At 43.1% G+C, this 25,624-nt stretch overlaps 1 protein-coding gene across 1 annotated transcript; it reads left to right on the top strand.

Moving 5' to 3' along the window:
- The first annotated feature begins 262 nt into the window (after nucleotides 1–262).
- Nucleotides 263–3,566, top strand: FAM110B (family with sequence similarity 110, member B). Its single transcript, XM_010282252.1, has one exon. The coding sequence runs from the start codon at nucleotides 374–376 to the stop codon at nucleotides 1,484–1,486; it is 1,113 nt and encodes a 370-aa protein (XP_010280554.1). The 5' UTR covers nucleotides 263–373; the 3' UTR covers nucleotides 1,487–3,566.
- The last annotated feature ends 22,058 nt before the right edge of the window (nucleotides 3,567–25,624 follow it).

Raw genomic sequence — 25,624 nt, 5'->3', positions numbered from 1 at the left:
GAGGCGGCTGTTGCTATCGCTCTGATGTCAGGCGCTCTTGCTAACGTGTGGTTGGTTATTCTGCGTTTCAGATCGCTGCCGGTAGCGGAACACAAAGGGAACGGCAAGGCTCCCGCATCTTTCAGCGAGAAGAAAGGAGTCGGCGGAGCAGACTAATACGGACTTGTGTCGAGTGGCCTTGCCCTACAAAGGCTGCCTTTAAAAAAGAAACGCAGTGTTATTTAATGAGCTGTGAGATGAGGCGCTGCTGCTAACACTCAGATCCCAGGATTCATCGGCTATTCATTGTGCTTAATGTACATGTTTCTGCACCGTGCATTTAGGAGATCCCAGAGAAGAATCCAAAACGGCTGCAGGGGAAAGACCACCAAACATGCCTACAGAAACACTACCGACAGGTAGCATGGTGAAGCCGGTCAGCCCCGCCGTCACTTTCACATCTGCCGTTCCTCTCCGCATCCTGAACAAAGGACCCGACTATTTTCGCAGGCAGGCGGAGCCTAATCCAAAAAGACTGAGTGCAGTGGAGAGGCTGGAAGCCGACAAGGCGAAATACGTCAAGAGCCAGGAGGTCATCAACGCCAAGCAGGAGCCTGTGAAGCCGGCGGTGCTGGCAAAACCACCGGTCTGTCCCGTGGCCAAGCGAGCACTGGGGAGCCCCACCTTGAAAGTCTTCAGCAACAACGCGAAGACTGAGAGTGGTGTCCAGAGAGAAAATCTGAAACTCGAGATTTTGAAGAACATCATCAACAGCTCTGAAGGTTCCAGCTCGGGTTCAGGGCATAAGCATGGCCCCCGAAACTGGCCGCCCCACAGAGCTGATTCAACGGAGCTGAACCGACACTCTTTAGCGGAATCTTTGAAGGTTTACCCCACACAGGGCCGTAGCAGCCCGCAGGAGAGCAGCTCCAACGTCAGCAGAAGGCTCCTAGATCAGTCGGCAGAGACTTTCTTGCATGTCTCTCACAGCTCCTCAGACATTAGGAAAGTAACTAGTGCAAAGCCCTTAAAAGCAATACCCTGCAGTAGTTCTGCCCCACCTCTGCCTCCAAAGCCCAAAATCGCTGCCATCGCCACCCTGAAATCCCCAGAGATTGAGGCAGTCGAGTCTGGATGCGGAGTTAGTAGAAGACCCTCCCTACAACGATCAAAATCAGACTTAAGCGACAGATACTTTCGTGTCGATGCAGATGTTGAGCGATTCTTTAACTACTGTGGACTGGATCCTGAAGAGCTTGAAAACCTCGGGATGGAAAACTTTGCAAGGGCTAACTCTGATATTATATCCCTCAACTTTCGCAGTGCAAGCATGATTAGCTCAGACTGTGAACAGTCTCAGGACAGCAACAGTGACCTTAGAAACGATGACAGTGCCAATGACCGTGTGCCATACGGCATTTCTGCCATTGAAAGGAATGCCAGAATCATCAAGTGGTTATATAGCATCAAACAAGCTAGAGAGTCACAGAAAGTGTCCCATGTGTGAGAGGAAATCCACCGTAGAAAAAGCAAGGACTGTATCTTTGTCTGTGAATATTCAGTTGTGAAGGGTTGTGAAGTCTACTTGAAGTCTTGTACACTTCTCAAATCTCTTCGTGTTGCTTGTTGTGCAATGTTTCCAAGTTGCATGCCTGTCAACATGTGAGCTGACCTGGCTTCCACTTGAACAATAACTAACTACAAAGCCTGGCTGAGCATACACACTATCTGCCAAAAGTTTAAGACGAGAATCTAATTAGGGCTTCAGTATAATCAAAGTGTTTACATGGAAAGGTTATATGACTTCTTTGGTATTTATGTGGTTCCTTGTGGATTTTATATGTCACTTTTTGTCTTAATACAGTTATTGTCAACTGATGTTACTAGCTTTGAAGTTGAAACAGAATCCCTTTGGGGGAAGGAAAAGCAAAATTGGCCAAAATAAGAGGTTTAGGCATATGACGGTAGGCAAAGCAGCCTTATCTCTTGTAGAAAGTGCATTATTGGCACATGTAAAACTGTTTCTAAAAGGCAAAGAATGTTCTGTTCTTAAATTATGTATCGTTGTTAAACTATATATCCCTACTTGCAGTAAGGGACTGTTCAGTAAAGGTTTCTTTTTTCCTGGGTAAGCTCCCTCAATTTTATAGCCAAAGTAGTCTAGTGAGTCTGCTCGACCTCTCATAAACTAAATGAATCTTGCATTTGGGTTGGTATAAGCATTTTAATGGTTTTTTTGTTGGAAAAGCTTAAAGAAGGTTGGAGTCAACAGATGGAAAAAATTGCAGGTGCAGGATTTTGCGTGTTTGTTTTTTACTCAAAGATTCCTGGTCTTAAACTTTTGACAGGAATGATTAGATCCTATAGCTGATATTGAATGCCTTTATTAGTCGAACACATCATGACTACAAACTCCATGCTGTCTTTTAATTCTTTTTGTAGACCTATTTGAACAGTTAATGAACAAAAATGGAAACACACAGCCATATCAATATAATGCCTCCTATTCAGAAGTAAATACACTCAGTAGCTGAACTATATCTGAAAAATTGTGATTATGTTGTCTTGCATATGTTATATCTAAGGCTGTGAAAGTTTGTTACAGCTCTAGGAAAGTGTAGAAACATGACAGTATGTAGCTTTTCTTTTTCGGTCCTGCCCCCCCGCCCTGATGGTTAGTGCTGCAGGTCAACCTGTTACAAATTTTTGACAATCTGTGTCTTCCCAGTGGCTTAATTAACTATCATTTCAACTGACAGTGGTGGTATGGTAGCGGAGAAGTTGAAAGTACAGTGGTCTGCTTCATTATTATTGTATACATGCTTTGAAGTAAATTGCAGCACTACCTTATACTTCATCAGCTAATAGGAAACTTTTTTATTGTGTAAATGCTGTAAGACTTTGTATATACTTCAGTTGTTACGAAATCTTTAAAACGAAGAGTGTTATGCTAATAAATAGCTCCTGGTGCAGGTATGGTAGGGTTTTTGTTCTTTTATTTACCCCTCCCATTCTTAAAACTATATCGGGAACTCAATTGCAGTGTGTTTTAGTGCTGTAGAAGGTCTTGGTTAAATAATAGTTCCAGTAAAAGGTGTCTTTTACTAAAGTGCTTTTAAGAATATAATTTTTTATAAAATAACTATAGCAGCATGATCTGTCTGAAGAACTAGAAGAGATTTTCAAGATTTCTAAAATAGCTGGCTTCTTCCTTACCTAGCAATGTTACTGTTCCCGTTTATAGCATATGTTCATAATGAATCACTGCAGTCTTCTGAATTATTCTTCAGTAGTGCATATTTATATACTTGAATATTAAAAATGTTTTACAAAGTCGGGTGCTATCTTTTCTCTAAGGAGCCTGTAGCCCAACCTCTTAGCAATAGCCACAGTTAATGCAGGTGAGCCTAGAAGCAGAGCCAACGCAGTCATTTTTTGCCTATGGAATTATCCTACATCAAGTTTATGTACTTACTTTCCAAATGATTGTCTGGGGAGGGGGGAAGCACACATTCAGTTTCAGGAGGCTACTCTATGGTTTTTACAGTTGGCTTGACAACCGAAGACTTAGAACATTCCTAGTTCAGTCAAAAAAAAGAGAAGCTATGTATTTCAGCTACAGGCACATTTGTGACATTTTAAGCTCCATGGGTTTCAGTTGGCATTGACATCACACTGTTTTTTCAAGCATATTTTTCCAATAGTAAGTTCTACTCAGTTCAGTGACTATTTTGCCAAGGAAAATAATGCTTAAGGGATTAAAGCCAAGTGTAATGCAGCTGTACAGCAATGAAATAAAGAAGTTAAAACTGAAATAAAAATGCACTCACATTGTTCTCTCTCAAGTGTTTTAAGAATGATGATAAACATGTTATCTATCTGAACTGTTGTCAGCCAAAAACAGTAATAAAGAAGCCTTTATAACTAGAAAATGGGTTCGAGCACATGCTAGTATTCTGAACTTGTTTCCCAAGGTTTGTAAGGAAGCCGTAGGCTCTTGAGAAATCAAATTCATTTCCTTTTAATGCCACAAGGGGTTTAAGCTTGTGAGCTATCTGTAAGAGAGCATTTCCTCACCCAAGATCTTAAGCAGCACCTTTGACACAGCACAGGCTCTGTGTCTTTGATTGACTCCACTATCCCTGCTTCTTACAATGTACACGTGAATAAGATTTTACAGGACCCAGACCTTCACAGTCAACTGAACTTGCAACTTCGGTGAGGTTGCAGTAATAGAAATCACAAGATTGCAAAACGTCCACAAGGCTTTGAGCAAGCAGATAATAATTGCCTTCATTTGTCACTTATTACAGTTTATGCAGATACGATTTATTTCTTTAGAGTCTTGCTATTACCTGTACGTTTGCAAAAACGTCACGTCGTCGGTGTCGGATCTGTTTTTGTTGTCTAGTGGGAATAACCGTTTTGCTTTTGCAGGCACGTCGAGAGGGTCCGTTGTCTGTCTGCCGTAGGCCATTCCTGAGTGAATTTGCAGAGGGTTGTACCCGACTGAGACGCCTCGCCAGGGACCCGCTCTGGTCTCGTTCCTGCGGCCTCCAGCAGGCATTTACTCGGGTGCAAAGCGTGCCGCAGGCGTCCATGCTTACACACCAGCTCTTGTGGCAGCAGCAGCTCTTCAGGGAGATGCATGCCTGCGGCGTCCTGGGGAAACCAGGGCTGAGCCCAGTGCTGACAGTCCTGGCCCCAGCAGCGAAATAAAATGCAGCGTCTTTTCAGTAGTTAGTGTAAATGCACGCTCACACACACACACAAGAAACAACCACAGAGGTTTACGGGGGTTCTGTTATTTTGACTTGCCAGGGAGGGAAAGGAGGAGGAAAACGATGTGACAAAGTACATACATACAGATTCTTTCACAGAATCACTAAGGTTGGAAAAGACCTCTAAGATCACCAAGTCCAACCATCAACCCAACACCACCATGCCCACTAAACCATGTCCTGAAGTGCCACATCCACACATTTTTTGAACCCCTCCAGTGATGGTGACTCCACCACCTCCCTGGGCAGCCTGTGCCCATGCTCAACCATGTACAGCTTTGCGCAGAGATAAACCTTTTCTCTGAGTGAAAGAGATGGGCAGCAAAGCAAAACTGCTCTTTTAATCCCTTCATATAGTATAGTAACAATGTTGTGAAAGATGAGAGATACAGGATCTGTGCCACAAATTTGCATTCAACAAAGACAAGTACTGAAATTTTCTCATACATTAATTCTGTTTCTGCAAGGGAGAGCGCTGTGCTCTGATCGTACGCACCATCTGAGTGGCCGAGGGCTTTTGAAGGGTAAACACGGAATGATGGTGCTTTTGGCAGAAATCCAAAAATCAAAAGACACGCTCAGACAGCAGAGCCAATCAGTATTGCTGACTTACCTCTTTTTACAGCAGTTTATCCATCCATGGAGACCATAAGCATTTGATTCCAGTCATTCAATGAAAAACAAAGCGCTTAATGGAGCTCTGCAGTACGGAGCTGAATTATTTCAGTCTGCGGGAGAACAGGAAAGGAGCTAAACCTTAAAAACAGTCTTCCCGATACCTGTTGATTATGGGGTGATAATGTTTAGTACATGATCTTCAGAGCTCACTCGTCCATAAGAAACTTTTTATTAAGCAGAGCAGTCAAACCAATAAATCTGGGAGGTGCTAGTTTTTCAAAGACCATAAAACTCACGTTTTATGTGATTAATGGTGCCACACCAGTAGCAGAGCACATTAGGCTTAGAATATAAGAGCATCTGGAGCTTTGTTCCCATGGACAGTAAGGGTCCGTTGCCTATTTTGGCAATGAATATAAATGTAGATACAGCGTAAGGTCCCTTTGTGCTGTACAAGAGAATAAATTGGTCAAGGTGTTTTGTCCTGAATTGTAACATAACTCTATATTAAAATCCTTGTTACCAAGGCTGAGATGTTTACTGATATTCTGAATTAATCTGACATTCCTTGCTGTCAGCAGAAATTCTCCAATAATCTGCCTTTAGGAATATATCACCTATAGTTTAATGGGAAAGGCCATTAAAATTGTCTGTTCAGTGTAAGGACTTTTATCTCCTGATGATGGCATCTGTTAAGTGAAGCTCTAAATAAAAAATTTCAGTCAGAAGTATTAACCCATGAACAGTTTTTATTCTTCTCCCTAGAAGCCCAAGTAGTAATCAATAGCTTTGTCTTAGTGTTTGTTACAGTCAATATGTTGTTGCTAAAATACTCGGATGTTGTCCGTTTGGGGCGCAGCACAATCAGGTGGAGACACCTACAACATACCATCTGTCTTGCCCTGGTAGGTAGGAACAGCCTTCAAGCATATTTTGTATTTGATCCCTTAAGAATTTGGTTGTGGCTGCCCATTAAAACTCAGTAAGTAAAAGTGATGACTTTTTTTTTTTCCCCCCAGTTTTCATGAAAAACAATCCATTATATAACAAAAACTGTAGCCTCTTAAATGTCATTCTTCTAAATTTAAAGAAATTTTCATGATGGTCTTATGACAAGAGTAAGAGTGTACTAGTATCTGTGCTATTATTGTTTCCTGCTTTTGGCACGGCAAGTCTTCTCCACCTTCTTGGTGTCTTGCCTTTTCTAAGTTTTCCCAGCTTACGTTCTTCCTTTCTGCATGTTCCTTCCTTGTCTTGTCTGGCACTTTCAACTTCTCTTCTTTGAAATGTATGACCAAGGTCGTCATCTTCTCCTTGCTTAGCGCTCTTCTTTAGCATCCTCGTCCATCAGTTATCTCAATGCCCCTGAATCCCAAAGCAACTTTCCCACAACTTCTCCTGTCTTTTACAACCCCCATATTCATGGCAGCCTGTTTGCAAGAGAGTTAACTCTGTGGCTGCGGTTGAGCTGCCCTGTCCTGAACAGATAGTGGTCTATTTCATGGATTATTTTTTTAATTTTCCAGTGTGCCATGCTATTTGCAGGCAGGATGAAAAAGCAAGTGGTGTTTCTTCAGGAAGAAGTAGCGATTGAAAACACTCATGAAGAACAGGATGCCAAACATCTTGAAATACCCACCTCATGGTCCAAAACTGCCTGTATTTCTTTCTCAGCTGTATCTCACTCAATGCATACCCTTGCTACTTCTTTAGCTCTATCCAAAATGCTGGCTTGAGGACCACGGTGTGCAAAGGCGACACAATTTCCAGTGAAAAGCGTGACACAGGCCTGCTAGCCAAGCAATAGTTACCATTTTGCTTTCTGCCATTTGGTATCATGGTACCTGCGTGTCTTACACCTGTGGCGTCCAGACCACTTTTGAAAGTCACACTTGAAATTTGAAAGGTCACACTTGAAAATTACCTGCTTTTCAAGTATATTAATCTTCTGTGAAGTCAGTCGTGCCATTCTGAACTGTGACAGCTTTGCTACTCTCAGCACAGAGCAATCAGAAATGTACTGACAATGATTTGGAGTGGCTTAAGGAGTAGGATAACAGGGTGCTTAGCTGAACGTGTACTTTATTTTACTCAAGTTTTTGGGAATTATTTTTTTTTCCCCTTATTTTAAATACGTTGGGGGGGACACAGCAGAAAATTAACTTAGTCTTATATATTAATGTTGGCCTGCAAATAAGACTGGAAAGCACAGGTTCAGCTAATGTGTCAACTGCATGAAAATTGGAGTATTAGATTTTGGCAAAGACTTGATTTTCTTTATCCATGTTTTGCATGTTTGGAGCGTATCAACTTACACGTATCTGGCACAAAACTCACGCATCCCATCTGAAAACGCTTTCTGCGAGCTTATGGGTTTGAGTCCATCTGCTGAATTTTCTTTTGTGTTGAAGGACTCTGAACAAAGAGCTGACAATGCTTTCAATTTCCCATGGTTTTGTTTCTAGCATGTTCGACAAACGAGGCCTTTCAAACCCTCTCCTAATAGACAGTGAAAATAGGAGCTTTATATCAGTATACGCCCTGGTATCGAATTCAGGAGGTAGAGAGCAGGCAAGAAGTCATACTGTAAAATTATTTTTTTGGGACGTTGTTTCCTAATGAAATTGCAGAGTTGGGGGTTTTTTCCCCCAAAATGCCATACAGTGAAACAGAACCGAAGAGACTAATAAAACCTTACAGGGTTTCCCCACAGTGGCATGAGGAAACTTTAAAACACGTCTGGGTTCTTCATCTGGGAAGACCATGAAAAAACTTGATACGCAGATTCTGGCCCCATTGAAGTCAATGGGAATTTTACCACTGATTTTAGGTGGGGTGGGCAGAATTTCACCCACTGTCAGAGCTTGACAGTTTCCCCTGTTTGGAGGTGGGTTTTTTCCTTACTGTAAATCCTGGGCATCAGTTTCCCACTGCTTCCTCACCTATTCTTCTATCTCCCCAGGCAGCACGAGGGGGAAAGCCCTCCAGGCACGGCAGGTAGGAGCCCTGGGAGCAGTGAAACCTCCCGCAGTGGTCGGAGGTCCCTCCTGGCTTTCAGACGGACCCACAACAGCACGGCTGGAGCACCCGCTGTTCGCAGCGGTGTTCGCCTGGGCCATCGACCTTGCTTGGTTCAGAGGGTAAAAAGCCAGTGTTTTCTCTGACCTTATTTATCTTCCTGGCTTGCAGGTGTGTCCCATGGTAGCCTGGCATTTTTAGAAGTGGATGGATCTTACCAAAATGGTGTCTAGTAAAACTAGTCACCCAAACAGGCTGTTTCAGACCCTTGATGCCTAGCTGATACGGATGCCAGAGGACATGACCCTGGTCTAAACACAAGGAAGCAGCTGCAAGGTCACCATCTCATCCTTTGGCATGGAAGGAGAAACCACCTAGGTGTGTTGACATTCCCCATCTACAGCTCCTTCTGCTGGGAGCCAAGAAATTTGTCCCCATACTGTGTCCCTCTGCAGTGGCTCTGTTCAGGCCCCTGATGAGGACCATGTGGCCCTCCAGACAGTCTCCTGGAAGGTGCTGCCCACACGTGTAGCTGCATGTATTGCACCTAGGCTATCACTGTTTTTTCCAATTACTTTTGCTGTGTTTACCCGCAGAAGATTTGTATAATGTTCTGCATGGAAATATCTTAATGAAAAATAATTTTTCTACAGGATGTACATCAGTGAGATCAGGCAAAGAAGAGGTTTGGTGAAGCACAACTTAGCAAGGTACTAGTGCTGGTATGAGGAGAAGGTCAGGACCTACCTGCCCAGCACAGGGTGTCTCTTCTTACACATAGGTAGCACACATTATAATTTGTTCTCTGAATTTTTACTGACTGCTAATGAAGAGCTTATGGAAAATCTGGGAACTAATGAGCCATCATGAATATTCATATCAAGCCTCAGGGCTCATCTCTAAACACCAATGAGGTGTTTCAGGAGCAATGTACAACTGGTGCTATTTTAAAACAAACTCGCCCTACCACAAACCACGTTTAAGTAATAAACTGCAAACTAGTCAGCTGTGATATCAAAAACCTTTATGGGAGTTTATTTATTCAAGTCATCATTTCTGAAATGTTTAGGGCAGACTGTGCTCCTTGGAGGTCACTGCTGAACGGCGTACGCTTCTCCCGTGGTTGTCCTGCTTCCAGCTCTGCTGTGGAAGAGGGAGCAAGGGGACCATTTCTGGGCCCCGTCCGGCCAAATCCCCCATTACGGGCAAGTCATTCCTGTGCTGTTGGGGCTTGGGGATGTGTATGATTTAATACACAACACAGTTGTGGTGTGGAAATAAGAGATTTTTCAAATGGGCTTATTCCCACGCAAGTACCACACAGAGCTGGTGCTCAGGGACTCGCCGGGTTTTCGGGGGCTGCTGAGTGAACAGATGTGTAACGCTGTGAGGTTGTGGAATGTGTTGAAAGCATATGGAAAGGGGTTTCCTGACCACATGTTTCGCTGAATAAAAAACAGCATTTCACAGGGCTGAAATCATGGCAGAGCATTTGATTCTGCCGATACGGGACAGAGTCAGCGGTCCGACGGGCTGACTGACGACTGTGCCACTTAAGGAGCGATAAAGTCCCGCAGCTGCATCAGCCCCTTCTGGGATACAGCCCGACGTGCCAGGCCTGGGGAAGGCTGGGTGCGCTGGAAGGAGGGACTCACTCTACAAAGCCGTGCCACCAGCCAGGCCTAGGCAATTAATTATATTTTTAATCCAGCATTTTTAAGAATCATTTATAGCCTCATATTTATACACAGGAAAGCTTGGCTTAACGTGTTTGTGAGCGGTGGTGGTTTGTTTTAGTTTTTTAATACTATTTTAAATTAGAGAAATAGTTCAACATGAACACCTGGAAGTTATTGACACCCTTCCCTTTTTTTCACTGTGCCAGATGATCGCAGGTTATGTAGATAATAATATGGAGTTGTTAGCTGGGTTATGAAGAAGATGAACCTCTTCAGAAAAAAAACTGATTAAAACCAAAACGTACAGAAGCTTTTCCAATGCTGACCCTTGCACATGTGTGCTTCCCAACAGCTACAAGTAAGTTGTTAGGCTCCAAAAGTAAATGATAGACTTGCTGTCTATAAAACAATTAAAAAAGGAAGCAGGAGAGAGAGCACCGATTTTTAGAGTGACCTTGATGTTAGCGCATCCTGCTCATGACCTGTCTGGTGTGGGGGGACAGCGAGGGGAGAGACTGCTGCTTCAGCACATGGTCTGCAGGAGAACAGAAGGGGGAGCAGAAATGTGATCTGAAAATGACGTTAGCCATGACAGTCCGACTGTGAGGTCTTCCTCAGGAACAGTCTGCAGGAGTGGAGCTCGTCGCCGTGTTTAAGTGAAGAAGCTTTGCAGAGCAGGGATGTGGAGCAGTTTCACCCCTCAGTGCTCCCAAAAGATCTGAGGGGCTGTGGTGGCTGGCTTTTTAGTTTTCATTGCCGCTCTCACGATACGTCCCTACAGGCTCATTTGTAATGCTTCTCTCATTCCCCTGTGTGAGGAATGCCAAGGTAAGAATACTGGAGGTCTTTGTGCTCTCAGCAGTGAAACACAGCAGAGATGAGAGCGATAGGAAGGGTCCGGGGGTCTGGGAAATCGCCCTCGGTCGGTTCCCTTCAGAAGCCACCCCTTCGGGGGAGGCAGGGGCATGCAATAGCGGAGGTGGGAGCTGCCTCCTTTACACATTTTGGAAAGGAATTACCAGCCTCTTTGAACAAGATGCTAATCCCAGGCTCCCTCTGAGCTTCTGCTGAAAACAAATGGCCGCTTCTCTCAGTCCTGTCCTGTGTGGCACCTCAAACATCATTGCTGCTGCAAATGAGCACCATTTCTACAGAGACTTGGGCGGCGGGGGGGGGAACGGTGCATTCAGGAGCTCCTTTGCTGATCCGTGTGCTCACGTGTCCCTTCCCACCGTGCTGCAGGAAGGTACACTTCTACAGAACGCTTCTTGCCTTGTGTTTCCTCTGTGCTTCACCACTGTTATTTCTTTCCTAGACCCACGTTTTCATGTCAGCTACTCAGGAGAGTAGAAGGTCCTTTCTCCTGGACCTCATTGTTCTGATATTGAGTGGTGAAACCAGAAATCAGAGCTGCAGCTGTTTGTTTGCCAGTTTGGCTCATCCTTGAAATCTTTCTGACAACAACCTGGGTCTCCGCTTTATTTATAACTAACCATATGAAACAGTTGCATGAAGCACATCAGTAAAATCTGAGTTTTCTCGTTGCTTTTTTTACTGTAAGCTGAGACCATTTATCTTTCTTCCTTGATATTTTTAGTCTTTGAGTTTCCTCGGGTTGAAGCATTTGTTTCTTTAGGCAACGGTTTCTATGTGCTTTGAAAGACAGTGTATTATTTGTTAACACTATGGTACATGTAACCCCACTAAACTATTGATATGCATGTAGTTAGTCCATTGGATAAATATGCATTAGTGACCAGGATGAAGGAACGGTAAATGTATGGGAATTTTTAGAAATAAATTTTTGAGAAGCAGTTTGGAGCAGTTCCAGTCTATCTGAGCACTGCAGATGTAACGCGGGCTGCCTGCATTTGCAATGCACAGTGAAAATTATCAGAAGATTCTGATTAGTAAATGGAATGTATAATGTGTTCCCAACAGACCATTTTCCCATAAGAAATAACTCATTTTGAGCCCTGTTTATTTTTCAAAAGTGCATGATAGAATTGACGTTGAGAAAATTTCCTGTGGAACAGGGGAAATTGTAAGAGCCATCTTCAAGTTAGAGGAACCCCAAATCAAATAATTCACTTGAAACACTTCTGCATTATTTGTAGCAAAGAATATGATTGACAAATGAGTCATGAAAGAGCAGTAAATCTCTGCTTCCAGGGATTTGTGGTTTCGAAGGAACCCAGCATTAGAAGGGCCCTGCCACCTGCAGCCCAGCCCACCACTCAGAGGTTGCTCCTCACAAAGCAGAGTTAGCTCCATCCTTAAAACACGTAGGGCTTTTGTCCAAGTTGCTGCTTTAAGATGGCTGCTGCTTTCCCAGGTTCTCTTTGCCTTGCTTCCCAAGGGTGACTCTCCTTCAGAAAACACGAGCAACTGCAGCCGTTGCGTGGTCGTCTCTCCTGGTGCTGCCGAGTGTGGTTACACCCTGTCACCTTTAGGAATACGTGTTTCACTCCATCTTGGCAACCCCTGCACCACGGTGGATTGCTTACGTGGTCTGTAAGAGCATACGTACACTTTGCGCAGCGTGAAGGTGTTTTCACAATGTGATCACAGTCCGTGATGGACGGTGAAGCATCTGGTATCCCCTGAATGTACCAGTTTGCATCTGGCACAAAGGAAGTGGCTTGTGTCTCAGCTGGGTGGCCCTTTGGAGCCTGGAGAATTCACAGTCAACAAAATCGACGTGTCCCCCAGTCAAGTCACCTTGGTGGGAAACGCTGTGCTCTGAGGCCCTGCTCTTCTGTGCCACAAACGCTGGTTTTCTGTTCTGTGGGAGTTGTCAAAGTTCTTTGGAAATTGAATTTTGAGATCTCAATCTTTTCTGGAGAGGACTCTCGTGAGACAGGGTTGCTTTTGTCGACACAGCTGCCAGCTGTTTTTTCAGGCTAATCTGTAAGCTCAAGTAGGCAGTTACAGCAGTTACAACCCCTCCTTTTTTCTGTTCTTTCCAAGAAAAATCTGCAAAACCTAGAGATGTCTTCTCCGTAGTAAAATACAGGAATAGAGACTCTGTAAAATAATTAGGAAAGTTAACTATTTGCCCCCTCCTTTTTTTGGCTCTCCAGGAGTGCTCACACTACAAAAAATGGGTCCATGCTTATACCAAATATTGTAAAAGATGTACATGTTTGTCACATGCAAATGACTGAAGACTCTAAATAAAGGGAGACGACTGATTTTTCTTTTTACAGATGAGGTTTTGGATTGCAGAACAGCTCACTGCATGTTGGCAGCTGCTGAGGGGTGGGATTAGATTGACTGCCTTGTCAACCAAAGTGCCACCTTGAAACGTGAACATGAGCATCAAAATCCTGTGTTTCAGCTTGGCAGTCGGCCCTGGTCAGGGCTGGAAAGGAGGCTTCTTTGGGATACTTGGATACTGAGTGAAATGTCCTTGGCAATTCAGTATGTGCACTGAGATAACGTATCAGTGCACCAAAATGCAGCAGGCTTTGTGTTGCTGAGTTCCCAATGTTTTTCTGACCACTTGGGCACAGTAAGCGTAGTGTAACCTTGCTACAAAGAGGACTGCTGTCTTTGCTTTGGAAACTTCATCCATTGTCTCTTCCACTTAAATCTATTTTCTTTCATTGTATTAAAAACTCATCCTATTCCTTTCTATCAGTAGCTAAATTTCTGGGCTGGTAGCAATGATTCTTTGCAGGTACTCTGCATTTGCACTTTGATTTTGAGTTCTTCTCAGTGATCAGCTATGAAAACCACCAAATCATTATTGCTGAGGATGCCACACTGGTGTAACTGCAACACTCGGTAGCTGAAAAGTATCAGTGACAATTCTCTGTTCATCTAATCCCTGACTTTGAGACATCATCAGATCAAAGCCAACCACTCAGCCAGTGTATGCTGGGTTTTTTTCATTTCCAAAAGAAATACCGCAACTTGCAGAGCAGAAAATCCCCTCTATCCTTCTGTAAAATCCTGCAGAATGAGACATGCTTATGGCTGTGAAAGGAAGGAAAAGCAGATAAAGTTCTGACCCCCTGTAGAAGTGAAACTCCCATCATTTCTGCCACCAAAGCTCTGATTTCTCTCAAGAATTATGAGAACTACTTCCTTTAAAGAGTAATTTGCCTCCTTAAACAGTGTTTTTGAGAAATGCAGTACTATCACCCCAGGTATGAACATGCAGTAGTGGAAAGTGATATGCCATTGTGAAATTAATTTCTTCTAAGCGAGTTTTGGTTTGTTGGGCTCTTTTTTTTCCTTTTAAATAGAGTCATCGATTTTTAGGCCAGATGACATCACTGTAATTGTTTTGTCTGACTTTCTCCATAACATCAGTTATAACCAGGCATGAATTAATCGCCCTTTGAATTACAGGCTGTATTTCACTTGAGAAATCTTATTTTGATTTTAACTAAGGCAGTGACGGAGAACCCTCAACAGCATTTACTAAATAATTTCAGTGCTAATAACGCCCTGCTTAGATAAATTGCCATCTCCTTACCAGTCTGAATTTGTCCCGTTTCAAACTGCAGTCCGGAGGTACTGCTGTACATTTGTTTGCTAGGCTGAAGAGCCCACTGCCACAGTTTTTCTCACTGTGTAGGTGCAGAGACCGTGATTGTGTCTGCCCGTAACTTTCTTGGGCAAACTAAACAGCCCTCAGATGAATAGTTTTTTATCCTACCTGCTCCAGGGAGTCCTAGCAGAACGGACTAGCGCAGTCAAGATGAGAAGGTCCATTATGCATGCATACGCCGTTGATGTAGCGCTAATGATATTTTCTTGTCCTTGTGTAGCCTTTGCAGGTGCTGGAGCTTTACGGGACATGTTGTGAAATAAGTCACCCCTGGCAGCCCGACCACAGCTTCTTGCCCCTTCCTGCCATTCATGAGGCAGAGTGTCACCAGATCTGTCAGCACACCACCACATGCCGTCTCGCCCTAACCTACTTCAGTCACAGTGATCCACGTTTCAGAAAAAAACCCCCACAAAACAACAGAAAAACAGCAACACATTGTTCAGAGTGTTAAGGCTAACCTAGATTATGGTGACAGAACAGGGTTGGAGAGCAGTGACATGAGCAGTGACATCAGGTCACCTGCAGCCAGAACCTGGTGTTGAAGCTCAGCCAAAACTTCTCTTGCTTTGTCTAACACTGTGTATTGAGCATGTTTCCATCAAACAGTCCTTAGTAAGAACCACTTTTTCCTGAATATTTAGACCTGACTGACTTAGTACCCAACTGAGTGTTACTCAATGCCTCCCTCAAATATGCATGGCCTTAGATTAATTGACAATTAACCTCACTGGACATCATTCTGCCCTTACACCTTGCTGTGTTAGTGCCTGTGGCATTCATCGGACTCTTTGTTTGCTCTGGAGGAACCAAAATCATTTTGCTCCATCTTCAGATTTTGTTAGCTCTTTTATCTGTTAAAAAAACCAAATGGTTCTTTGAAATTCTTAAGTAATCACCATTCTTAATCTGTTGATTGACCATCTGTTACTAATAATGTTTTACAAGTTTCTATTTCAATTAATTATTTTATACATCTTTGTCAAATTTTTGCAGGGAATCCTAGCGGTATATTTGTGGGAACTGTCACATCTGTAACCTTCAATGTTGTCTTCAGAGATCACTTAAATATGGTGTTCATCCGTCTCCATTCACCAAATGGAATAGTTACTTTCTCCTTATAGCTCCCTATTCCCTCAGAAATGGAGTCTTGACATCATGGTGCCCAGAGCACTAGCTTTTAGGAGAGGTTACGTCCTCTCTAGTACACCACAAAGTGTTGTCATAGTGGAAATGTTAACACAGTTTTGTCTTCATTTTCTTTTTGGCCATCCCATTTTTTACTTCCTCTGAGGTTCTTTAGGAATATGTTAAGGAAAAAAAGTTATTTTCAGCATAAGGGAGACAAAACCTAGTGCTATATGTGTACAACTGTCTAGTTACTGTGGATGAGGCTCCCACCACCTCTCAGACAGCCTGACCTCTGCATGTTGGATTTTTTCTGCTGAACTTTATTTGGCTTGAAACAGTGAATTTAATTTTTTTTGCCTCTTACCTGTCTTGCTTGTATATTGGTCAACAACAGTTGGCTTTGCCAAGAGCAACTGTTGCTCTGTTGACCCACCAACTTGCTCTCCAGAGTTTTTCAACTGTGGACTCACCACAACCTACCAGCTTCTGGGTCTGCTCAGGATTTCTCACCCACACACAACACAGAAATAATATTAACATTGTCCACTTAAATCAACAAGGCAGCCTTGGGACCATGCTTACAACTGTTAAGCCAAAACAGAAATGTTTCTGGAAACCACAAGAATGTGAGTTTAAGAGTGGGAAAAGACTTGAAAATTCACCTGTCATAGGTGCTACTGCAGTTCTAGTGTTGTATAAACATCAATTAAGCTTTGTTTTTACTTAGTTGGGCTTCCTAATGAAATACCCTGTGACTGTTTTGTTTTGTAATTTACTACACTTTAATTCAGTAATCAGTTTATGACTGTAATTACTAGTCTTTCAGGCAACACCTATTAAAAACAAATTAAGTTGTTCCAAACTCTGGTGATTTTATGATCATATAGATCAATATAAATCACAGTTAATTAAGCTCTTTATCACTTAGGTTTTCCATAAGCAATGTATTACAACATTGCAATAACAGGCAATATTCCTACCTTTCTCTACCAGTTTAGTCATATTAAAATATAATTTGTTTTTTTAATAACAGAGGCTGAAAATCAGACTTTACTTAAGTTGCCTGCTGCACAGTAAGAATGATAAGATGGTATAAGTTGATTGATAGTGTTTGTCTGCATAGGAAAAAAATCAGAAACATGAGCAAATCTGAAAAATGGTTTAAAAAAAAAAAGCCAAAAAAAAAGGCAAGCCAAGTTAAAACTGCATTTGAATCTTTGTTTCCTTTCCAAATCTTATCAGAGTTGTTACAGGGTATAATTCTGGCTGCACTATAATGAACAAAAAACCCCTAACCCTTAGGTAGTTAAGATTGCAAGTATTCCTTAAGATGTCCAAGCCAAAATGCACAAAAAAATATACTCTGGACTTGTTTTCTTTCTTGCAAGAGCCCCTCTGTGATAAATTTCTCTTTAGTGGCCACTAACACTCCGATTAAAGATTTCTGTGTTAAAACAGGGTAGACTTTACCAGCACGCAATGCCTTGAAAGTTACCTCAGGGACCCTCGAAGTCACGTTCTGTTGCACTTGCTATACGGAGCTTGCACTATAGAGCAATATGGTGCCTGTTTCTCAGTGCAGTAAATATAACATAATAAAGGATCTTTCAAATACAGTTTGACCAGCCTGAGATTAGTGAGGTGCCTTCTACTCATCCCAAGGAATATATTGGTTCTTCTGATTTCAGTGAAGCTCTGCAGCTGATTTCAGTGGAGCTGGGATTTTTCCTGTCAAATTTGATCTAACAGCCACTGCATTGCTTTTTGTTGCTATTCTTGTTGATTTTTATACCAGACTCTGTAACTTGTGTCCCTGCACTAGGTTCTCCCTCTCAAATATCCTTAGACTCTGCCTTTTGTGGACCACATTCACATCTTGACCTCTCAGCCTCACCTCTGTGCCTGGGAAGATCATGGAACAGATCACCCTAGGAGCCATGCTAAGGCCCATGGAGGACAGGGAGGTGATTCGAGACAGCCAGCATGGCTTCATCAAGGGCAAGTCCTGCCTGGTCAACCTAGTGGTCTTCTGTGGTGGAGTGACCACATCAGTTCTGGAGCCCTCAGCACAGACATGGACCTGTTGGAGCGGGTCCAGAGGAGGGCCACAAAAATGATCAGCGGGATGGAACAGCTCTCCTCTGAGGACAGGCTGAGAGAGTTGGGGTGGTTCAGCCGGGAGAAAAGAAGGCTCCGAGGAGACCTTATTGCAGCCTTCCAGTGCTTAAAGGGGGCCTATAGGAAAGATGGGGACAGACTTTTTAGCAGGGCCTGTTGCAATAGGACAAGGGGTAATGGTTTTAAACTGAAAGAGGGCAGATTTAGACTAGATAGAAGGAAGAAGATTTTGACAATGAGGGTGGTGAAACACGGACACAGGTTGCCCAGAGAGGTGGTAGCTGCTGCATCCCTGGAAACATTCAAGGTCAGGTTGGATGAGGCTCTGAGCAACCTGATCTAGTTGAAGCTGTCCCTGCTCACTGCAGGGGGGTTGGACTAGATGGCCTTTAAAGGTCCCTCCCAACCCAAAAACTATTCTACGATTCTATGATTCTATGATCTTCATGCATATCTCAAAGGTGCCTACCAGGAGTAATACAGTCAACAGACGTGCAGGGAAAACTCTTCTCACTTTATAATGTTATAATACTTATTATGTAATTTTTGCATTATTTTGCATTATTTACCTTCTCCCTATCATGTAGGTGTTAGATCAGGTGGCAAAACTGGAGAAAAGAAAACTTTAAGGCACACTGTCCCTCATGGTGTCTCACAAGATGCTAAAATGTTGATGCTGATCTAACAAAAAAGTTACTATCATTCTCTACAAACCTGGTGTCTCCTATATGCCCAGAATAACATGGCTATAGCAATACTCTAATTACTATGCAAGCAATCCCAGACACTGTGCATGAAGAAGATGACCTGTAAGCACCTCATCCTTGCTAATTTTTACCAGCTTCCATATAATTTGTTTTCACAGATACAAAATATTGCAGGAGTGTCTAAGTGATAATGTTAAAAAAAAAACGCTGATGTTCTTTAGGAGTCCTGTCCTGAATCAGGACCCTGCAGGGATATCTCCACCAAAAGCTCCATGCCAAGACTCAGAAGTCTTGCAAATTTTGATCTTCAAAAAGGTATAATTTAAAATACAGGGGTTTTTTTTAATGCTTATGGAAAAAGATAATGAGCCAGAAATTTCTGATATGTAAGGTTATTTTCCTTGGTGCTCCAGTTAAGTATAATTGCCAGAACTAAACACACACACACTGAAACGTTTATCTATACCTTTTAAAATATCAGAGGGTCATGTCTGGGGATGCTTCGAAGCAGCAGGAGCTGCTCCCGCCCCTCCCTGGGCACCCAAAGGCCATGCTAAATGAGAGGTAGCTAGCTGTGCTTTGGAGACTCACCCGTGACACCACGAAGGGGCTGGCAAGCGGGATGCTGGTCTCCAGCCCAGCCTCTGCCCACCACTGGCTGCCCAACCTCTCCAGGGCCCCGAAGAAATGCTTTGCTCAGGCCGAGCTGACCAGCTCCATTAATCATTTATTAAACTGGGCTGGTGTGGGGATGGATGATTCCAGGCTGCTGGGTTTAAGTAACAGTCCAATGTACCGGCGTGGCCTGGTACAATCACCACGTGGTTCCTGCAGTCAGTGCTTTACGTAATACATTTTTTGAAACCTCGGTCCTGTTGGTTTAATTGACTTACTGGAGAAGAAACAGAAAAACAGGAGCTGATAACGTGCTACATCTCACACTCGAGGTGATGTATGCAGGTCAGGATTCAAGCTTCTCACAACAGCAATATTCTTTCTTTTCTTTCAAATGAAGAGAGAATAAACTGAAAGATTTGGGGTTTTTTCCCCTGACCTCCCGTCTCCTAAATGAAGACAACTGACGCTGGCACACGCGCCTCACTCTGTGCTTCAGATGGGATTTTTGTTAGTAGAGACTGGATTTTATCTTCTAGTTTTCCTCAAGTGGATCCTCTGTTCCAGTACACTCCAGCAACACAACTCTTGCTGTGGTGTGTTGATAATTTGAAAATATTTATAAACAGATTAGGAGCCATACTTTCTTGAAATTCATGAACTCAACCCCTTTATTCTTGCCTTGAGAAGCAGGTTAAATAAAATAACAAGGTGGATGTTGCACCCAGTTTGAAAAAGAAAAAAGACTTTGTGAAATACTTTATTTTAATCCTTATTTTAGCAGGTGGAGTAGCATACTTATACTGGCCAAAAAAGATGAGAAAGATCATTAAGGAGAAAAAAAAAGTCTTCCCTCAAATGTTACCAAAATGTCACATCACATAGAAACACTTTCAAAGAGAAAGATATGTTCTGTCCTGATGCACCAGTTTCATAATATTGTGACATTTACATTCTAATGATAACTAAACTTTGATCTTTGGGAAATTATAGAGCAAAGAGCTTGATTTGCTGTGATCTTGCCACCTCCCTGAGGGAACTAGATGCAGCCTGAAAACCTCACAGGGATTATGCAAACAGAAAAGACGACAGTAAAATATTGGGAAAGAAGGCTGTTCGCCTCTTAAATTATGAGGATTAACCAGGTTGAACACTGGAGTTTGGTTAAGGATAAGGTCCACAAAACCCATGCAAACACTCCTTCACTTAGGAGGGGAGAGAGCTAAAGATATAAACCTGAACCTATCTTCTCCTGACAGTGGCTCTTGAGAAGTTTGGAGGCAATGGGCGGAAGAGCTTCACTTCACCTTTATTCCTGATCCATGTTGCAGAAATAGCACTAACACAGGGGGAAAAAACTGTAAAAACCCTCCTTAGGAGACAGTAAATTACATAATTCTGGGTACAGCTTAGTCGAGTACTGCTGACACTGTCCTCTGAGCAAGGTGGAGGCTACGGTGTCTACATACTTTTCCAGGGTGTGCTCTCATGGGTCCTTATACAAATATCTGCTTTAACAATTAATCTCTGGCTTGACACAAGGTGCAGAAAATATTTGCATTGCTGGTGAAACACTGGCATTTGGATGCTGCTGCAAGGCCAGTCCTCATTGTACAGCGGAGCCGTTGTTCGTTCTCACTCCCCTTAGAGCCTAGAAGTAAACACTTCTCCTTCACAGATTTTTCCTTTCAAGAGCCCAGCAGCTACTGAGTTTTACAGGATTATTGTATTTGCTCTGGGGCACTGGGAAAACTGGCTGCCTTTAGTGTACGCGCAAGAGGAAAGAGCAATCGTACCCGGGTTTGTACCCTTAGGTGCTGGATCCTGGCAGGGACATCCTGTGGCTCAGTGATATGTTATAACAAGAAGGTTCCATGCAGCAGGGGAGATGATAGTAAAGAAGGGAAGAGGCTGCACAAGTGCACGATGGCATGCAGCCAAAGCTGTTTTTTTGCCTCGGTAATCATCTGCTATCATAAAACTGTCCTGGGCAGTGTTGTGCTTCTCCAAACTGAAGAAGCCTTTAGGTTCATTAAGGTCTCCCAGGGACAAGTAAGTTCTGACCCAAAGTAAATGTCATCAGCTGCCCCTCAAAGTGCCATGTGAGGCAGAATCAATTAACTCTTAAGAAGTAAAATCTGAGAAACGTTTAATAACTTCATCGACTCCCTCTTGGCTAGAAGTTTTGCTGTAAGAAAAAATCTTCTTGGTGCCAGAGTGCTTGAGATGGTAGTCTCTGGTTGGCTTTTCAGACGCAGATTATCAAGTGATGTATATTCTGTGTATTCCAGTAATTCAATGATACTGCTCACATACATCTTTTTGCTGGAACTGATGTGCAGACAAATATCTGCAATGAGAGAGATATGTTTTTTACTGGTAGAATTTCTGCATAAGCTCTTCCCTTATACGCTTCGAATAATATAATATTACATTGCATAAAGGAATGCAATTCTCACATCTAAAACTGAAAAATGCCTTTTGTGATTGGCTTAGAGTCTTTAAGTAAGGGTTAGAAGACAGTGTTCTCATATGTGGGGAAATTTCTGTAAAAGGAAATATAAACTTTCCAAACTGTTCTTAGTCTGCTTTGTTAATAATACTCAGTTAATTAATGTTTTATATTTAATAACAATAGATTGCAATTCATTACTTCAAACAGGTTTAAAACCTAATAAGCATCAGACTGCAGAACAAGTATCCTTCCTTTGTGCACAAAATCGCTTCCAGCTTCTCAATCTTTTGTAATGTAAGTCAGAAAAAGGAATTAAAAATATGTATACAAAGGGAGATACACTAGAACATTTTGTCTATTCATTGGAGCTGGATAGTCAACATGACAAGAAAAATTAAACTGGGATTTAGAGACACTTTTTTCACCTTGTAGAATGAAGAGCTTTCAGGATTTTACTTTAATTACCTTCTTGTTCAGTTTTTCCTTTGTTGTCCAAAATCATCAATGAGACTTTTGTCTTCTATTTTCTATTGCTATAAATCTCTTGAGCAAAACTGCTGCCTTCAAGTAAGAGCAGAAGAGAACTGGAGACAAAAGCATGGAAATGTTTAGGCAACGGATTCCATTAAGAACAGAGAGGGAGAGAAAGAGAAAGAAAGTACATCTGACTGAAGCAAACTTTCTAAATGTTTTCATTTCTTTCTCCTGTGGAAGCTTTCTGACCTCCTCCAGGGAAGCTTCCCAAATCTGCAGAGAAGACAGTAGGGTGGAAGATGATGGACCGGGAGGCTGGGGTGCTCTGCCCTGCTCCCCCTGCCGAGCTCAGCCGCAGGGCTATGCCAGCGCTGCTCTGTCCTCTTCCAATCCCTTACCCGCTTCTCACTCCTCGCCTGGCCCTAAGAAAACTCCTCGGCTGTCTTGGGAAGGAAGAGAGCAAGTGGAAAGAGAAACAGACTGAGAAAACCTGCTGGCTGACCCCAGGAATTGGGTACATTCAGGTCACTGCAGCTCACGCAATGCGGCAGCTGAAACGCAGCAGCAGCAGCTCAGGGCAGATGGGTCCTTCTTTCCCAAAAGGTTTATGTGAGAGTGGAGAACACAGAAGATAGTGCCTTATTCCAGGAAAACAATATCCAAGTGGCTGTGGACCCCCATCGATGCCAGCTGAAACAGTCATGGGTCGCAGCTTAAACCCAACGAGGTCAGCCTTGAGCACAGGTACCAAACCTACCGGCTCGCTGTAAAATGAGGCCAGGCTATCTAGCATAAACCTCTCAAAGCAGAAGTGCTGTGGCAGAGCTGTGAACCTGCTTGAAAGGCTTCACAAAGAACCCAGCACCCTGCTGTGAAAAGTTTCAGTTCTTAAGAAATAGCATTACTCTGTCAGTCAAACGTGCTTGCAGAAAACCTCTGATCAGCTGGAGGAAACAGGATACTTGTTAAGAGAGAGCTTAAGTTACTCAGCACTTAACACAGATTTATCAAAAAATGCAAGGTGAGGTCTTTTTAATCTCTCAATTATATTTTTAAATAGTGCTTCTTCTAAGGGGAAGTGGGTGCAAGATCTGCAAAGTTTCTTCAGCATGTATAAAACCCAAGAATTTAAGACTCCTTGATGATATTTAGTATGAATGCAAACAGCACTCCCTGGTCTTTGTCGTCCTTTTTCCAAGTTTTTAATGGGTTTGGTCTCTGGGTCCTTTACTCCCGAACAGCGCAGAATAGGTACTACTCCAGTTGTTCTGAGCTCCAGGAGAGGATTATTTTCACCTGCTGCAGGAATCCTTGCCACCCCCATGAGGAGCCCTAGCTGATGTACTGCACTTAATGGCACAGCGCCCAGCAGCGGATGCAGGATACGGCTCTTGGGCACTCTTTCACTCAGCCAGTGCGTTGGCCCAGGGAGAGACTTTTATCTGCGACGCCATCATTTTGGGTTCAAAGTCTAGGTGTGTGGCAGACAGTATTTTATGCATGTAAAGCCATTTCTTTACAGCTGAAATGGGGAGTTTCACTTGTAAGAAGCTGGGGTAGTGTTAATTTGCTGAGGTGTTCAGAGGATGACGGAACTGCATCAGTGTTTGGAAGATTAAGCAGAGTCCTTTCCATATCTATATCGTGTCTAAGAGATTTTAATTGGGTAGATGTTGCGCTGGGTTTTTAAGCAGAGGTGGACCATGGTGTGTCTCTGCAAGCTCAGAAGAACAGGTCTCACACTGCAAGGTGTAAGTAGATCTTTCAGTCAGCTCAGGATGAAAGCCTTGCCCTTGCTGTCTGCCTCTGGATGGCTTAAAGTCATTACAGAATACTTTTCCCCAGGAAAAAATGCCTCTGCAGAAGGCAAGTTTTAAAAAGGTCGATTCTTATCATAGGGCTACAACTGAATTTTGAGTTGAAATTTAATGGTGGCTGCCTTAGCCCAATATATGGCTTGTAAAGTAAAGCCTGCCAGGCAAAATATCTACCTGTTTGTCTGTCTATCTGTCTGGTAGTTATTCTATTTTATGGCCCAATCAAGAAAGGACACAATAAATACACAAATGTCTGTGAACTACTTTCCCAGGGAAAGTCAGTGGAAGCTGGGAGTCCCGCTCCTCTCGTTAAGGCTAGCAATCTTTATAATTGGCAGTCTTCTGTTTTTCTATACATGGCTCCAAGACCCAGCACAGACAGCTTCAGGGAGTGGCAAATCCGGATGGGCAGGGATGTCTCTCCCCAGATGTGCCACCTCTGCCCACATCCTTGTGTGGCACTGACAGCTATCGCTCTTTCCCCACCACATGGAGGGGGGGACAGCATTTTAGGAAAGAAAATGCAATACCAGACATGAAAGAGGGAGAATGGCTGAAGCGAGGTCTGCCTCAAATGCTTTCATTTCATGTCAGCAGTTGGGTTGCATGGGAAGACACAGATGACTGGGCTGCTCTCTGCAAACCATCTCTGTGATGAATTGTGACCCTCAGTGCTCGTCGCCTGCCAACAATTCTTGTGAGAAGGCGCCAGACATCAAGAAGGGGAGAGCAGCAGCCACAACTGGAGCCCAGCCAGCCCAGCTGGTGTGGCGGTGTGTGTGAAGCTCCAGGAGCCCATCCAGGGACGGGCTGGCAAGGGAAGCCGCTGGCATCCCAATCTGCTTTCCTTCTCCCACGTGTGGCAATTGCCAGGTCACGGTAAAAGGGGGAGCCAGACCTGGAACAAAATCGGTGGGCTACACTCACTTCAACTGCTGCACCACTGAATGGCTGGAAATCATCGATGTTCACCTGTACGGAAAATATAGCTGTTTTCATCCTGCCTTCAGTAGTGTTGCCATGCCACTTGCAAGGAAGAGCAACCCCTTCTGAAGCAAAACCAGTGAGCCAGTGAGCCAGAAGAGCTATACAATAATTTGAAAGGCTTTGACTTGTTTGTGTGTCATACCACATCTTCCCTGTAAATATGTGTTGTTGTAATGGTAGCTCTGGTAACTGTTTTATGTCAATAATCTACTGATAAGTCCCTCAGTGAGATGTGTGCACAGGTGAATTGTGCTGATTAGCCTGTGAAGAGGGGCTAATGAAAATCTCATTAAGACTGTTTAACAAAAAGGTAAATAAGGAAATCTTTTGGAAGTGGGCAAATATTTGGCATCAATTGTGTTTCTCTGAACAAATCTTCTTAGAGTGGCTGCTGATGCCACTGTCTGTAAAGAGCCACGCATGCAGGTGAGGGATAAAAACTGGTGTTGGTAAAATGGATAATGTCAATATTTTCTTTTACAACTGATGAACTTGCTCATACAATACAGTGTAGTAATTATACTTTTGGGATTATCTAGAAAGAATTAAGTCATTTTCAGGGCAATGAATACAGACCAGGCAACTTGGCAAAGCCACCTAATTTCTAATCCAAAAGCTTCATCAGGTATTTACATCGCTAATATTGTAACTGTAATGCTTCCACTGACTGAAAAGAAAAGTGAT

This window comes from Phaethon lepturus, unplaced genomic scaffold (genome assembly GCF_000687285.1).
Source record: "Phaethon lepturus isolate BGI_N335 unplaced genomic scaffold, ASM68728v1 scaffold2302, whole genome shotgun sequence".
Classification (NCBI taxonomy): Eukaryota; Metazoa; Chordata; class Aves; order Phaethontiformes; family Phaethontidae; genus Phaethon; species Phaethon lepturus.
The sequence above is the reverse complement of the archived record's forward strand: the minus strand, read 5'-3'. Positions and strand labels throughout refer to the sequence as shown.